The sequence below is a fragment of the Topomyia yanbarensis genome, chromosome 2, assembly GCF_030247195.1.
Source record: "Topomyia yanbarensis strain Yona2022 chromosome 2, ASM3024719v1, whole genome shotgun sequence".
Classification (NCBI taxonomy): Eukaryota; Metazoa; Arthropoda; class Insecta; order Diptera; family Culicidae; genus Topomyia; species Topomyia yanbarensis.
Genome location: NC_080671.1, coordinates 441944514 through 441961740, shown reverse-complemented (window position 1 = coordinate 441961740; position 17227 = coordinate 441944514). Strand labels below are relative to the sequence as shown.

The window sequence follows — 17227 nt, the reverse complement described above, 5'->3', positions numbered from 1 at the left end:
TCTGTTCATGAAGCGCTGGCCAAGTTCGGGCTGGTTAAGCATTCCGTAGAGAGGGTGAGTTGGCAAGGACTGTATTCTAATTCCGTATGTCATGATCAGTTGATCTCTCCTAAGCGATAAATGAATCATTCCTGAGTCTGACAGTAGGCTGATTACCGGGCTGGTCCTAAACGCACCTGTGGCTAGGCGGATGCCAAGATGATGGACGGAGTCAAGCTGTTTCAAAAGATTTTTGCGTGCAGAAGAATATACTGTTGCCCCGTATTCCAATCTAGATAGTATCAATGATTTGTGTAGTGTTAGTAAAGTTCGACGGTCTGAACCCCAACTAGTGTTTGATAGAGTTCGTATGATTTTCATGCTTCCATTAGTTCTTGCTTTTAATTGTTTTATATGAGTATTCCACGTAAGGCGTCTATCGAAAATTAATCCCAAAAACTTACATGTCTCCACAACATGTATTTTTTGGCCATTTAGAAATAATTCAGGATCAGTTGAACAGGAAGTTAGGCGACAAAAATGTATTACTTTAGTTTTAAGTGGGGATAATCGAAAACCCGTCAAGTTACTCCAGTGAGAGAGGTTGTCTAATAATGTTTGTAAACTTTTTTAGATTTCTCTTAAAGATTTACCTCTAAGAAAAGCTACTAAATCGTCTGCAAAAATCAATTTTCGTATAGCTGGTGGAAAATACTGTCTTATTGAGTTAACGGCAATAATGAAAAGCGTCACGCTCAAAACTGCACCTTGAGGTATACCATTCTCATGACGATATATTGATGAGAAGGTATTGCCGATGCTCACCCGAGATATACGGCCGCTGAGAAAGTTTTCAATGAATCGAAGCATATTTCCACGCACTCCATAGTCAGATAAAGTCTTAATGATACGATGTTTCCAGGTCATGTCATATGCTTTTTCAATGTCGAAAAAATGCAGACCAGATGTTCTTTATTAGCGAATGCTTCTTGTATGGCTGATTCCAAGGTGGTAAGATTGTCCATGGTGTTTCGAAATCGTCGAAAACCTGACTGATCTGGATCGAACAATTCATTTGATTCAAGATACCAAACAAGTCGACGGTTTACCATTTTCTCCATTACTTTGCAAGGACAGCATGTAAGGGAGATTGGGCGATAGTTGAGAGGGTTCAAGGGGCTTTTGTTGGGTTTCTGAATTGCAACAATTATTGATTCTTTCCATTTTTCCGGGAACAATCGTTTCTCCCAAAGCTCATTATACAGTCTTAACAGATAATACATACCATCCAAAGGTATATTTTTGATCATGTCATAATGAATATCGTCTGGTCCTGTAGATCCACCATTGCAACTGGCAATAGCGAATTGAAGTTCACTCATTGTGAACATCACGTTTAGTTCGTCTGCACCTCCTATCTCGTACAAAATGGAGATTTCACGTTCCTCTCTCGTTTTATGCTCTAAGAATTCCGGGGAGTAGTTTTCCGAGCTACAAACAAATGAAAAGGCTTTCCCAAAAGCTTCTGTGATACCCTCGTTTGATTGAATCAATTCGTTGTCAACCTTTAACGCTGTTATTGTTTGGGGTTTTATTTTTCCGCTGATCCTACGTATTTTATTCCACACTTCCCGATTCTGTGTGGAAAAAGTGATAGTAGGAACAAATTTTGTCCACGAGTCTTTTTGTGCTTTGCGAATAGTTCTGCGTGCTTTTGCTTTGGCGATTTTAAATGCAGTTTCATTTTCAGGAGTCATGTGTTTTTTGTAGTTACGCAGAGCACGTTTTCTCTCGCTAATACAGTTAGCAATATCTTGAGACCACCATGGGGGTTTGATCTTTTTTACACTCGTTGATGATTTTGGGATAGTATTCGCTGCAGCATTCGTAAGGCAAGCAGAAAACTGCTCCACTCTCTCTAAGGTATCATAGTTGGAGTTTTCCCTTTCGTCGATTTGCAGTGAAACCGAGTGTCGAAAGTTTGGCCAATCTGCCGAATTGGTAATCCATCGGGGACGTCTGGTTGTATTGAGAGATCGTTGCAGTGCAGTAACTATCGGAAAATGGTCGCTCGAACAGAGATCCTCATGGACATGCCAAGAAAAATGGTTAGAAAGACTTGGGGAACCAAAAGTTAGGTCAATCGCAGAATAGGAATTGTTGGCAACCGAGTAGTGGGTTGGCGTTCCATCATTGAAAATATTGAGATTTTGTTCTTCGATTACTTTTTCTATGAGTTTACCTCTACTACTGTCACTTAGACAACCCCACAGAGTGTTATGTGCATTGCAATCAGTTGTTACTATATACGGAGTAGGTAGCTGATCCAATAGATCTTTAATCTCTGTATCGGTTACAGTCTTACTTGGTGGTAAATAAAGGCTACACACGGTCATTTCAATCGGAACACATACTTCCACAGCAACAGCTTGAAGTTCTGTGTTCAATTCAATTTCTCTGGAATAATAGGAATCAAGTACGGCGATTGCCACACCCCCTGAGGCTCTTAGGTGAAACTGATCGAGTTTATAATATAATTTGTAATCTTTTAGTGTAGGTTGTCTCGAATGATCAAAGTGAGTTTCTTGGATAGCTATGACGTAAGGTTTGTATCAAAAGTTTTAATTCATTAAAGTTATTATAAAAACCATTCGCATTCCATTGAATTATTGTATTAAGCATTAAAAAAAAGAATGTTTTACCAAGAAGCTTTGATACTGACGCGTTTATCAGGTTTCTAGATCAGTTTCCTTGAGAAATATCGATGTCTTTAAAGCTTGGGATAATACCGTAAAACTATGCTCATTTGGCGATTGTGTTAGTAGTTGATCTTGCTTTGGGTTTTCTCTGTTGTTTTGTTCACTCAAATCATTATTTTTTTGCATAGGTGTTAGTGAGTTACCTTGAACCTTTCCATCGATATTGGTAGACTGTGAGGTTGTAAACAATGGAGATCGTGATCTCGATCGGGCTCTGTCCGTCGATACTCTCTCGACGGTGAAGCAATGGTTGGAATGATCATCATGGTTAATGCTAGATATCGTTGGTGTTTGTGTAGACTGTGGTGATCGTATTTCAATTCCATGCTCTCTCGGCAAGCTTGTGCTGGCAGCGATTTCGTGTAGGGATTGTTGGTCAGATTTGGGTTGGTCATTCTGCATAATGGGATCTCGGTTACTGCTGCTCATCGTGCTTCTTATTTCTCGGTTAGTTTCAATAGAATTTTCCTGAACCTTTCCCGTCGCCGTGACACTAGCAAAGCTTCGGGTAAGCTGTGGCGTATTTGGATTCGGAGCTTGTGATCGTCGTTTTCGTTTAGCTTCACACAAGAAAATTTTGTCGGTCACTCGAATTTTCTGGATTTCGTATTCATCTTCGTATACTGGACAGGTTTTCGAAAACGCATCGTGGCTACCTCTACAATTCACACAGATGGTTTGTACGCATCGAGTATTATCGTGGTATAGATTTGCGCATCCCGCACACACGCGATTTCCTCTACACTGGTCTTTAGTATGTCCGAATTTGAGGCAATTCATACATCTCAAAGGAGACGGTATATACTGGCGAAAACGGCATGGATGGAATCCTACATTTATCGATGTTGGTAGATATCCCAGATTAAATGTTAAGACTACGGTAGAGGTACGCTCCAGTTCCTTATTCTGGTTACGGCGATTGATCCGCCTGATCTCCGTCACATGTCCCTCAAGAATTTCATTATCCGATAGAAACTTCAAATCGTAACAACTGACAACACCCTTTGTAGTGTTCAGAGAAGAGTGTTCTTCAATTCGAATCCAGATCTGTCCTCCGAGGTTTGTTTGTTTCATTAGTTTTTCGGCTTGTTGAGTGTCCACTGATTTCAGAAGTAGCTTCCCATCTTTCATCGGACTGATTGTGACACGTGGTGTAATACTATCAATAGCCTTTTTGATAAAAAATGGTGATACCTTTTCCATTGTGTGTTCACCATCTGTTCTAGACAGCACTAAATAGCGTGGTCCATTGTTTCCTTCCAATCTGCTTTCCTTAGTAAAGAATTTTTCTTGCAGCGTGTCTCGAGTAGCTCCACGTTTTTCCGTTTAATCTGCGTTTTCAACTTCCAGTCGTCTCCAGTGTCAAAATCGGTCAGTTCATCAAATCGAGAACCAAAGGCCCAAGGCGGTTTTCCGCCGCCGGAGTCCCCTTCCATGACTCTCTCCCACTTCGAGTTCCAACACAATAGAAACTGTTAACAAATAGAAGGTTTGTTTGAAAATCGACTTTAACTGCGGAGCTTCAAAAATTAGATGTTCTCTGCTTGAAAGCTAAAGCTAAACTGGATTGAACTACTTATTGATTTTTTCGTTCCGCACACACCAGCCATCCGTGTGTGCGGAACGAAAAAATCAATAAGTAGTTCAATCACAATAGGATCGGTGCGATACCGATAGCTTGGTGTCGATTGAATGCGTACGTCACGGCTTGATGCTAGCAGAAAGGGAGAAGAATGATCGCATGGTCGTTCTAGGCGAGGATTTGTGAAGAATTTTTTGCCGGCGTCGGCGGTAAAACATGATGATGAGTTATGTTCTACCATAGACCATGCGGTAGACTTGGGTGCAACGCCCAACTCCTACTCTGCAGCAGGCAAAGAATTCTTCACATTTCCTTTCGATCATGCCCATATGAGCCTGCCTAGTTCTAGTTTTCCGTTCTAAGTTTATAACTGATTCGCTCTAGAATACCTATCCGTCTTTCAATTTCATTGCTTTCATTTCTCTTAGTCTCAAATTTGCCGAAAATAGCCAACAAAATCGATACAGTAAAATCTATATTGTAAGAATTTTTTAATTGTATTTCGGTAATCAAGGAATAAATTATTGAATTTGGATCCAGCTCGTTGTCTCCGCAACAGGGGGCTCTATGACCCAAGCGCTTGCAATTAATGACAAACGCAGTACAAAAGGCGATCAGGACGTAATTTGACAAAAGTCCGGCGAAAGTCAATCCTTAATCTTTACAGTGAAGAGCAAAACTATGAAACTGCCAACCCTGGGCTTCAGCAGATCCATATATACTCAACTCGAATCGGTGACTACACCATTGATCTCAACTTCGTGTGCAGGTACCTATACAAGGTACTCCTTCGTAAGACTGATAACAAAAACCCTGCGCATATCTGGGCGGACGTTTGATATTTCGATCGCGTCACGGCCGAATATCATTCATTTTCGTCCTTCGAAAACGTAACAATACTTGAATCTTTATCTATGGGCCGGCATAAGGTCACAAACAGCCCGGCCGGTTTCAATCAAATGAACTCCAAACGGGGAATCGAAATCTTTAATGACGAATCTTAATAATCTATTTCTCCATCAGCGGGGTCTTTATACATGAACCTAGAGCCCGGCATAACTGTAGGTATTTATCGATATACGTCTGCATGTTATTGTTTCATCTTTATATCGTACTTACTGTCTGTCAGATTTGATTACTCTACTTTTCTAGAAAGCTTGGATCTTCAAACTCGTATTCGAGCTCTACGAAATAACACACTCCTGCGACTACCATTCCGGAGAACCGGATATTCCAACTACGGGCGACATAGTACTGTTCCTCGTTGCCACTTAGCCCTAACTGGACAATGCAGCCTCTAATAAATGAGAATAGAGTGGTCTGGTTCTGATAAAATCCTACCGAAATCGAAACGTGGCTCAGCTCGCAAGCTAAAGCGAATGTACTTTGCTATAACTCTACGTGAAGATAAAATTAGTTAAAACCATTTTGTTCAGAAGGGTACAATAGCTACTAGACTGCCGCTCTACGCATAATTGTCCCATGTGTATATGGAATCCAATAGCACATGGGACAGTTATATTATAGCGGTAGTAGAGGAAGTTGAGATTAATGTTTCAGTCAACTTGACTACACACGAAGACTTTAAATTCGTCTTATTGTTTTATACACAATTTGGGAAATGGTTTATCTGAGAACTGTTATTTTCGGGAAAAGGATTTTCTTGGGTAATTTATAGATAAGCGTAATAAAATAATAATGGTTCGGCTAGATATATGTAGTTGTAGCGATACGTTATTTATATGCATTATATGTAACTCAAATGCTACGCTTGATTCACGTTTATGAATTCAGGACAATTTGAACCTTTCGGTATCCCAAGAAACTACTGGCATTCAAATAACAATTAGAACTTCATAAAAATCAGTAGTTTATTGTAAGTCGTAATGTGTCAAACCCAGTATGGGACGAATAGATGGAATGAATATAACATGCTTTCTTCAAATAATGTTAAATATTCTCAAAGATATCCCAGTCGAAAAATATCCTTCAATAAACCATTCATTCGAGCCTGATATATGGCATCGTAGGAACCGCTCTCCCGACGGTCGATCCCATTTTCGTTATGTTCCTTCCCATCCTTGATCTCATCGTCGTCTTCCTCGCCGGCACAGGTAATCATCAACGGTATGTGTAGCACTGCCAGCGTAACCGAATACTTTGCCTGCGACCGGATCAATCGCATTAACGTGGTCAGTGGAAACCGTTCCGTCGCATTGTCCCCTCCCAGACGCTCCATGTGATCCCTCAGTGCATTCTGGTACGTTTGCAGCATGTTGTCATAGTGAAGTCGACGAAACGATTCGTCCGTACTGAGAAACATGAAGTGCAGGAAGTCTAGCGCTGGAGATCCGTACTTCGCTAGCTGCCAGTCCAGCATTACCAGTTTACTCGGGAAACCGCCCTAATAATAAACATTTTAATATTTTCAAATAATTCAAGTGCAACAATCAACAAACTTACATTGTAACTGTACATGACGTTACTTTTACTGTAATCTCCATGACAGATAACGCAGAATGGCTCCGACAACTCACTGTCGGCAATCGTCTTCAGTTCCTCCACAAAAGAATTCTTCAATTTGTTCAGTTTATCCTTCTTGTTTGTTTCGTGGACGCTGAGAGTCCCAATCGCATGATTGAATGACAATTCCATTGTTTCCTTAAAACCCTCCATGGACATCACCCGATCTGCGGTGACATCCTCCAATCGTTGAAATCGTTCAAAAATCTTCGGATGTTGCTCTTTCATAATCAGTGAAACCGCGTGAAACCTTCCCAGCTGAATCATCGCCAACCGCCCGTGGTCGTAGTCGATCGGCTTGTACTTGTTCCGATTACCGAACATTCGTCGACTAGCATCCTCGAGAATCAATATTCCCTCGCGACGCTTCGGATCGTAGTAGGCGTAGTAACAGATCGGCGCATACGCAAACTCCGCCGATGTAGGTGCAATGTCACGCTCCTGTTGGAACTGTCCGAATGTCGGCAGCAGCTGCTGATAGACAAACACTTCCCGTTCGAACAGTGCCAGCAGCGTATCATCCGCATCCGGGGGCGGTACCTTGCAGAGCAGTGTCAACTCGCGCGGTTCTTCACGTAGTGTGATTTGATAACGCACGGACACGCAAGCTGAGCTGTAGTGACCATCGGTACGGAAGTCGTAGTCCACGGTAAATTGATGACTGAACTGTAGGGTTTGGGCAACTTTTCGGATGCCGTCCTGCACGTACTGTGGAATGTTTAAGTCGTTCGGTTTCATCGTGCCGTCTGCTTTTGACGAAAGTGGAAAATAAACTGTCTCGATAAAGGCCGATAAAACGCCGCTAGGTGATAAGATTAGAGTTGCAGTTGTGTGTAATCATTTATTTTTTAGCACAAATCAACCATGTACTTCCAGTTACATTATTTTTGTTTTTAATTATTATATCATATTTTTATTTTATTTCAGGTCGAAAGCCTAAATGAGGACACCTCTCGCGTGCTGGTTTGTTTCGCCCTCGGAGGTAACCAGGAATCTTTGAACGAATACCTACTCCAACTCGTCTCGAAAGCCGAGTACAGCAAATACTCCAAAGTGCTAAGTAAGTTGGAATGATTTTCTCCGTTCTATTTCCGATAACTTGTATTGTCACATTTTTCCTTCTACCCTAACAGACAATGCAAAGTACGAAGAGTTTAAGTATCGCTCGGCAACCACTGGTGTAGCGGTTAAACAAGAAGAGCGTGACGAACGTAAGATCAAACGAGAACCTTCGGATTCACCTCCACCTAAACCTCAAGCTTCCTGTTCCAACCGGACGAATACAGTTGATCACAAACAACAACAACAGCACAAAAACCGATCCCGCCACAGTTCCCGCTCACCTTCCCGGAGTGATCATAACAATCGAAGGGATCGGCGTGACGATCGTCGTGATGATCGTGACTCGAGAACCAGCAACAATCGGCACGATCACCGAGATCGCCACACAAGACGTGATTTAAGCGATGCCGATGAGTCCACCGATGGTTCGGTAAATGATCGAGATCGAAATCGACATCATCATCATCGGCACCAGAAAGCATCGTCCTATGGAAGGACATCTTCCGGGACGAAAAAGAAATCACACAAATACAAACAACGCCGGGATCACTCACGGGAGCGGAAGGTTGCTCATTCGTCCGACGAAGATGATCGGCATCACAAGAAGAAAACGAAAAAGAGCAAGAAACAGCGAAGTCGATCTCGTAGTCGTCGGTAGTGAAGGCTCGGGGAGTTGGAGGAAGTGAGTTAATCGTTGACTGTGAGTGATTGTGAAAGTAATAAAAAATAAGTGAATGACAACCATTATCATGGAACGAGGTAAATGATTTCCTTCGAAAATTTCAATTTTTTGTGGTGGATCTTTAAAAACGTTAACTATATCAGATGGTTCCGGTATTACTAGCGAGGTTTAGCTTCCATTGAAAAAGCGCTAGAAAATCAAGCTTTCCGGTAACCATAAATTCTTAGATGTTTCGTGTTGTGCCTTGGAGGAGCAAACTAGCTCCAGAGCGCTTCTTCATGACAGTTTTATCCTCACTACTGTTCTTGCAAATACTAAATTTGAAGTGAGAGCGACCTGGAAGTCTGGTCCCTTTGAAGGAGCTCCTGCGGGTTCTACGAGAACCATCCGTCGACACGGTTCATGATGATGATATGGTTACTACTCCGATATTGGTTGTAACCCCTTTTTGAATGTATTTCCCATATATACGCTATCAATCACGAATCAGAGTATATTATAGCTCGATTGGCATATTCCCCACTTTATCCGGACTTCATGCAAGGCCTATGCAGTGTCGCCTCATGATTTTCTGATTGCAAGGAAAAGGGAGGTGAATGAAAATCATCTTTTGAAATTCTTGCCGTGATTTTTACAGAAGTAGTTTTACAAAATGATTAACAAGAAGAGGAAAAGCACCCCGACGCCTATCATGGTTAACGATTGGGGCGGAAATCTGTTCACAGATCATACTGGAGTTGCTACCAGGTCGAAGGAGCTCCTTTTATTGGACGCATAGGGAAAAGATATGTCCTCAAGCAGGAATCGAACCTGCGATCTACCCAGTCTCTAGTTGGGTGCGTTAACCACTCCGCCATCGAGGAACTGTGATGATTTCATCATTGATTCCCAACAGTATCGTGATCCCCGCCACAGTCCCAATACCTACAGTGGACCGTTCTACCCCCAATGCCTCTCATAAGCGAATCGTCACTGCCCCTTTTCAGGCAGAATTCATTCGTTAATCTATTTTTAGCTCCTGTGGATCACGTTCAGGCTTGAGATATTTTATTTTCATCGTTTTGCTTCCCATTAGCTAGCTTTGGCACCGCCAGGCTTTTGATGGTGAGCAAAGCTATAGGAAAGCGTGTTAAAGCCTGCCCTCAAAGCCCATCGACAGATGCTAATGCCAGAACCAGACGTTGATGGAATTTACATATTGTTTGGTATCACCGAAAGGTAGCCCCACCAACAAAAAAATGGTACCACTTATAACCACCACTTCACAGCAAGGTGATAGCGCTCATCCCGGATGCGACTGTGTACCGACGAGCAGAAATTTACCAGGATTTTGAAGACCTTTTTCACCTGGTCTGAACGAATGTAGAGGAACTGCTACTGGTTGCAAAGGACCGAGCAGGCTCGAAAGCGGGTTCGAAACCACAAGTCATCATCCATCAGGAGCCTCTAAAACCGCCAATTCCTACGTTTAACGGCAGTTACCCTAGCTGGCCGAAATTCAAGGCCATGTTTTTGGATCTGATGGCCAACTCGAGTGATTCTGAAGCCATGAAACTGTATCATCTCGACAAGGCCCTCATCGGTCAAGCAGCCGGAATACTAGACGTCAAGGCTTTTAGCGGTAGTTATCAACAAGCTTGGGCCATTCTAAGCGAGCGACTCGAAAATGTGCGTGTGATTGTGGAATCACACCTCCGATGTTTGCTATCGCTCAAGAAGATGACACCCGAATCTCACAAAGAGCTGCGATCACTGATGAACGAGGTGACCCGCTACCTTAAGCAAGAGATTACCGGCGTGTCGGAGCACATGACAGTGTTCTTGATTGTGAATGCGCTCGACAAGTCGACACTAAAGGCTTGGGTGTCCACACAACGAGAGGGAGAACTTCCAAGGTACGAGCAAACCATTAAGTTCCTGACATCCAGAGCCGTCCAACCCAAAGCATCGGTGATAACCAAAGCGGCTAAACCGCAACCACCACCCATCGAAGTACCGACAGCACCCACTACGATAGACCACTAAGTGTCCACATCCTGCTCCAGTTATTTCGCCACCAGTGCGAAAACCATACTGCTGCTCACCGCAGTGGTAGATACCATTGACAAACACGGCCAACCTCATCTCTGTCGCGTCCTCCTCGATAGCGGCTCCCAAGTAAAGTTTATTAGGGAGGACATGGCCAACCGTTTGGGGGTCAAGAAGCAGCGAGCCAACGTTCCCATTACCGGAATCAACGAGTTGCAAAACCTGGCTCGTGACAAGGAAAGAGTTGTGTGCTGCCCTCCTGCTGTCCCATTTAGTGAAGAGAGTAACCGTCGAGCTGAGCATGAAGTTTCTAGAAGTCGTTTTGTGGGACGACAGTACAATTGTTCTAGCCTGGATAAAAAAAACCGCTTAATGAACTTGAGCTGTTCGTTCGTAATCGCATTGCTTTAATCCAAGAAGAAACCGATGGTTTCAGATGGGAGTACATCAAGCCCGAAAACAATCCCGCCGATATCGTTTCCCGTGGACAGCTTCCCGAGATCCTCAGTAGGAACAACCTCTGATGGCACGGTCCTGAATTCCTCGCCTACGTAGTCTATCAGATTCAATCGCTTGCAGCCGTTCCAGATACAGATTTGCCATAAATGAAAGCAGTTCTAGTCGCACCCACTGTGGAAATCGAGCCACTTTCAATTTTTTTCTCGACACAGCAGCTTTAAAAAACTGCAACGAGTCATCGGTTATATCCTGCGGTTCGTCAACAACTGCCGTAAGAAATCTGTCGAACGTGAAACTCGTCGAAATTTTACGAAATTTTCCGTGAACTGCGCAAATCGAAGGAGGCTGTAATCAAAGTGATCCAGATCGTCCACCTGGGGATGGAAATTCAGCGAGTTATACGCAAACAACCCTGAAAAATGATTGGCAACCTCCGACCTATCTTCCAAGACGGACTGCTTCGAGTAGGTGAACGCTCCCTTTCGAAAACCAACATCCTATCATACTGGCGGACAAGGACCATCTTGTGCGTATGATGATCCGTGAAATGCACGTTGAGCTACTTCACATCGATCAAAGTGGGTTGATGAACGCTATGCGGCAACGATACTGACTGTTAAAGACTCGATCCACTATCAGACAAATCACGCGGCGTTGCGTGAGATGCTTTCGATGCAATCCAACCGATACGACTCAATTGATGGGCGACCTGCCCTCCGCGAGAGTTGTTCCGTCACCAGCGTTGACTTCGCCGGTCCATTCTGGGTCAAACAAGGATCGCGACGACCCACTCTCGTAAAGGCATATATAGGCGTATATGTCTGCATGGTTACTAAGGTCGTCCATTTGGAAGGGATGCTGCTTCCGACTCAGCACCCACGCTTTTCTGGCATCCTTGAGAAGGTTCATCAATCGCAAAGGATTCATTCAAGAATTGCATTCCGACCACGCCGCGATTTTTTAGGGAGGAAACCACGAGATGCACAAGCCCTACAAGCAGTTTCGTGATCAGCAGGCTGTCCAACGCATCGAACAGTTTTGTCACACACGAGAAATCGAGTGGAACTTTATCCCGCTGGACGCCTACGAGTTTGGCGGACTTTGGGAAGCGGCGGTCAAGCCCGCCAAAACACCTCAAACATATCGTATGAAACGTCAAGCTCAATTTCAACAAAGGAGTTTTCAACTGTTCTCGCTTGAAGCTGTGCTAAATCCGCGGCCCATGTTCGCCATGTCTAACGATCCCGATGACCCGTTGGTGATTACACCAGCGAACTACTTGATTGGCCGTCCTCTCACCGCCTTGGCCGAACCAACCTGAAGGTTAATCGTTTGGACCGCTGGCAGCATCTGCAGCTCATGCGTGAGCACTTTTATGTCAAATTAAAGGTGAATTGTCACCGTTTCTTATTCATTCTTTCTATTTTCCATTGGACACGTTCCAAAAAACCTTGAAAAAAGGAAAAACAAGACTCACGTCAAAACAAGAGATATACGAAGTAGCTCGTTAAGCTGGTATTAAAAAGTCAAACGTATAGAGAAGACTCAAAAAATGAGAATTGGGGATGATGGACAAACTAGATATATACTAGACTGTACAAAGTATACAAATATGTTTCGACTCTATTTAAGTAATGCTCCTGACAATAACACTAGTTAACAAATTTTGGGTTAATTGCATGAAGTTAAGAAAAAATGTGTTTTCTAAGTCAATTTTGGGTCGCTAAGCACGAAAATCATATCCATTTTCTTTTTCAAAGAACCGTTTTTGTGATTTTTTAAAAAAGGTGTTTTTGAGCACTTTTTGCAGTTTTTGGCCAATATCTCAGGAACAAATCTTCTGATTAACACAAACTCACCATGCGAAAGGCATTAATGTGCCCATTCCAAAAATGTATAACATGTTAGGATAAAATATCAACAATTTAGGGTTAAAAGCAACCAAAGTAAAAAAAGTAGTGTTTGGTAAAATTACTAATTTTTGGTTGATTTTTCATAAAAAAATAAACCAGTAAAAAATCTTTTAAAATCTTATGGGACAGGCAAACTTCTCACGTGAATTTTAAGCCTAAGATCACGAAAATCCAACAAAAATGGTGATGTTATTAAGCACCGAGTGAAAATTGCTCTGTTTTTCACATATCTCTTTTGGTCTTAAATAAGATTACACTAGTTTACAAGAAAAATGAAGTTACGAGAAAAAGTGTTTTCTAGATTAATTTTGGGTCGCGGAATACGAAAATGATACTCTATTTCTCTTTCAAAGAAGTTAGAGTTTAAAAAAAAGTTTTTGTTTTGCTTCCGCTTTTTTGTTTTTGCTCTATTTTTTATTACAGAAAAATAATTTTTCATATTTTCAGAATCTAATGTGACAGATTTTAACAATTTTAAGGTAATCGCGATAAGCTAAGAAGAAAGGTGTTCAGTTAATTTTGGATCGCTGAATACGAAAACCAAGTCCATTTCTTCAAAGGAGCATTTTCAAGATTTCTTTGAAAAAGGTGTTTTGGGCACTATTTTAGTTATTTGTCAATATCTTGTTCAAATAGGATCCGATCGAAACAGTTCGAAAGGTATTGATGTGCCCTTTCCGAAAATGTATAATATGCGTAGATCAAATCTCGACAAACATATGATTACGGCTTAAAAGCCAACTGTCAAAATCCTCTTTGCAATGAAATGCAATCACAAATGTTTATAGTAAACAAAAGAAAAAAAAATTCTCTTGCATTAACTACTATGAACTACGTTTTGCCAGTAACGGTTTGTCCGGAATTTCCTTTCAAAGAGAATTTTGACAGTTGGCTTTTAAGCCGTAATCGTATGTTTGTCGAGAAATGTACATTTATTATGATTACAATCGACCAAAGTAAAGAAAGTCTAATGTTCGACCTTTTTGCCTTTCTCATATAGAAAGGTTATGCAATCACTCTGAAAAACGTCAACCTAATCCCGGCCCGGAGGGCCGAGTGTCATATCCCATTCGACTCAGTTCGTCGAGATCGGAAAAAGTCTGTATGTGTGTGTGTATGTATGTATGTGTGTGTGTATGTGTGTGTGTATGTGTGTGTGTATGTGTGTGTGTATGTGTGTGTGTGTATGTATGTGCGTATGTGTCAAATAATGTCACTCATTTTTCTCAGAGATGGCTGGACCGATTTGCCCAAACTTAGTCTCAAATGAAAGGTGCAACCTTCCCATCGGTTGCTATTGAATTTTGGATCGATCGGAATTCTGGTTCCGGAATTACGGGTTTCAGAGTGCGGCCACACAGAAATTTCTCATATAAACTATAGGAAAAATTAAAAACTGAATTTTTATTTTTGATGCTAAATGTGTTCAAGGTGCATGAAACGTCGAGATTTGATGCAAACTCGAAAAAAAAATTTGACTACGATTCACTTTTTTGGATTTTGGCACATTTTTGCCTTTCTCATATAGAAAGGTTATGCAATCACTCTGAAAAACGTCAACCTAATCCCGGCCCGGAGGGCCGAGTGTCATATCCCATTCGACTCAGTTCGTCGAGATCGGAAAAAGTCTGTATGTGTGTGTGTATGTATGTATGTGTGTGTATGTGTGTGTATGTGTGTGTGTATGTGTGTGTGTATGTGTGTGTGTGTATGTATGTGCGTATGTGTCAAATAATGTCACTCATTTTTCTCAGAGATGGCTGGACCGATTTGCCCAAACTTAGTCTCAAATGAAAGGTGCAACCTTCCCATCGGTTGCTATTGAATTTTGGATCGATCGGAATTCTGGTTCCGGAATTACGGGTTTCAGAGTGCGGCCACACAGAAATTTCTCATATAAACTATAGGAAAAATTAAAAACTGAATTTTTATTTTTGATGCTAAATGTGTTCAAGGTGCATGAAACGTCGAGATTTGATGCAAACTCGAAAAAAAAATTTGACTACGATTCACTTTTTTGGATTTTGGCACATTTTTGCCTTTCTCATATAGAAAGGTTATGCAATCACTCTGAAAAACGTCAACCTAATCCCGGCCAAATTTTTTTTTCGACTCGTTTAGGGTTTCTGGATTTTAACAGGGGCGTAGTTGATGGTTTACGGAGAGGGGTTACACCCCCCCCCCCTCTACTGTTCGCGCCCCTCCTTTAAAAATCTCCTTAAATCACCCCTCAGACCACCACCCCAACCAGCCCTCATACCCCTCCCTTTCAACCCCATCATCTTTAAACCACCACTACATTACAAAGCATACCAATTTAAGCTGGGGAGTCGTTCGTTCATGAGACTTTCGCCCTCCTCACATACCCAGCCCCGCATGACAAAATGAGTTAGCAAGCAGATAACATTGATCTAATGCTGATTAGGCTAATGAAGTATGATATTTTTTTGTTTCAAGTGTTTCACCGTCGACACGTAGCTCATCAAGTTCGTGGCTGGCATGCCATTGTGTATAAGTGCAAAGTGTACTAAGAATGTAATGGACATTTCCACGATTATGTTGAACATAAAAAGTCTCCGTGCCATAGTTTAGAGAAATGAGAAAGGCACAATTGCACCGCTAGGTGGATTAAAACAGGTTTTTTTTAAAAAAAAATGCATATTTCTAGTAAATTTTTTATAATAAATCAAGGACAGAAGAAAATTCTTTTAGAATCTAATGAGATAAACAATCTTTTTGCATAAATTTTAATCCAATGGTCACAAAAGTCGGATGAAAAATGTAGATGGTATGAAGCACTGAGTGAAAATTGTAACTTTTTATTTTTCGCACAATCATACTTTCGGCTGAAATAATCTTCTATACTTGATAGTTATTGTTTGTGTTGGGTACTGTCTTCTCGAGCTTGCATCCATCCATCCAGCGGCATTTGAATGGTTTTGGATATTTCATTGTACAACTAAGTGCTTTTATTAAAATGTGGTAATATCGGTGGAAAAGTTTTGTTTTGTCTGTGGTGAGTACATATTTTACGAATTAAAGGAATTTTAGCCATCTGCTTCAACAGGCTTCACTGCAGATTCTCAGTTCACAGAATATTACGTGGCTAGTGCTACGATCCCACTGAGACTCCTTCCCGATAGGGACTCGAATATTTGACGACTGGCTTATGAGACCAGTGCTACACCCTCTAAACCGCCGCACCGGGGCAGGGTCCGCTAAAATCATAAAATTTCCATTTCGCTCCATGTGCCATAGCATCAACATTTTCCATCTGATGTTAGTGATATTAGGCTTAAAATTAACGTAAACATATTATTTGTCATCTTAGATTCTAAAAGGTCCGAAAAAATTTGTTTTTCGGTAAAAAAAATCATTTAAAAATGAGTAACATTTAAAAATAGTCAAAAATGCACTTTTTTTAAACTTTGGTCGCTTGCAGCACTAAAAATTCTACATATGATCGACACATATTATTGTTAAATTTGGCAACACTTGCCGCAATAATATACTACACCTGACTATTACATTATCTTGGACTTCTCGATTATTCCATTTTATTATCTTCTCCCGTTGCGATATGCGAATACAGTGTTTAACCGTAGTTTGTGCTATATTTAATATACCGATATTCGAAATATCCCAAAAGGTTATCGGCCCAGTTCCGCGATTCGCGTAGTATTGTCGTAGTAGTGGAAATCTGGCTCAGGAAAACATTTATTCTTTTTTCGCGGGCGTGAACGCTTCGCTAGGTGGAAAGCTAGCGTGATAAAGCAAATGGCGGATATGAATCTTGTTGTGGAAAAATTGAATGATTTCAACTATGAAATATGAAAGTTTCGAGTGGACTTGTTGTTGATTCGCGAGGGACTGCGGAGCGTAATCGATGAGCCAATTCCGAAGGATCCTAACGCCGATTGGTTGGCCAAGGATGGGAAGGCTCGAGCGATCATTGGCTTGTCCATCGATGATAGTCAAACCTGCCATGTCATCAAAGCACAAACAGCTCAGGATATGTGGATTGCCTTGCAGAAGCATCATGCAAGATCAACACTTGCTACAAAAATTCACATTTTAAGAAGAATGCTCCGATTGCAGCTGATGGAAGATGGTAACATGGCAGATCATCTGTCTGCCATCACGCAGCTATCAAATAGGCTTTCGAATATGGGCGATCAGTTGCAGGATTATTGGCTAGTGGCTATTATCTTGTCTAGCTTGAATGAGAGTTATGATGGAC

At 41.6% G+C, this 17227-nt stretch overlaps 2 protein-coding genes across 2 annotated transcripts in view; one reads left to right on the top strand and one right to left on the bottom strand.

The window, feature by feature from the left end:
• The window catches only part of LOC131685634 (G-patch domain and KOW motifs-containing protein), a 142730-nt gene extending 134074 nt beyond the window's left edge, over positions 1 to 8656 (top strand). The window contains exons 3-4 of the mRNA XM_058969495.1: positions 7771 to 7903; positions 7977 to 8656. Coding sequence (XP_058825478.1) covers positions 7771 to 7903; positions 7977 to 8563 — 720 coding nt within the window. The 3' untranslated portion in view covers positions 8564 to 8656. The remainder of the gene's footprint in view (positions 1 to 7770; positions 7904 to 7976) is intronic.
• Positions 6174 to 7599, bottom strand: LOC131685638 (uncharacterized). Its single transcript, XM_058969499.1, has 2 exons — positions 6784 to 7599; positions 6174 to 6724 (listed from the first exon to the last, which is right to left on the bottom strand). Exons 1-2 carry the CDS (start codon positions 7579 to 7581, stop codon positions 6281 to 6283), a joined length of 1242 nt encoding a protein of 413 aa, XP_058825482.1. The 5' UTR covers positions 7582 to 7599; the 3' UTR covers positions 6174 to 6280.
• Positions 8657 to 17227: the final 8571 nt, after the last annotated feature.

Excerpts from the sequence above, each read along its gene's own strand:
- LOC131685638 (XM_058969499.1), bottom strand. The coding sequence starts at position 7,581 with ATGAAACCGAACGACTTAAACATTCCACAGTACGTGCAGGACGGCATC. Across the intron at positions 6,725-6,783 it reads ACGTCATGTACAGTTACAAT|GGCGGTTTCCCGAGTAAACT; the intron begins GTAAGTTTGTTG and ends GTTTATTATTAG.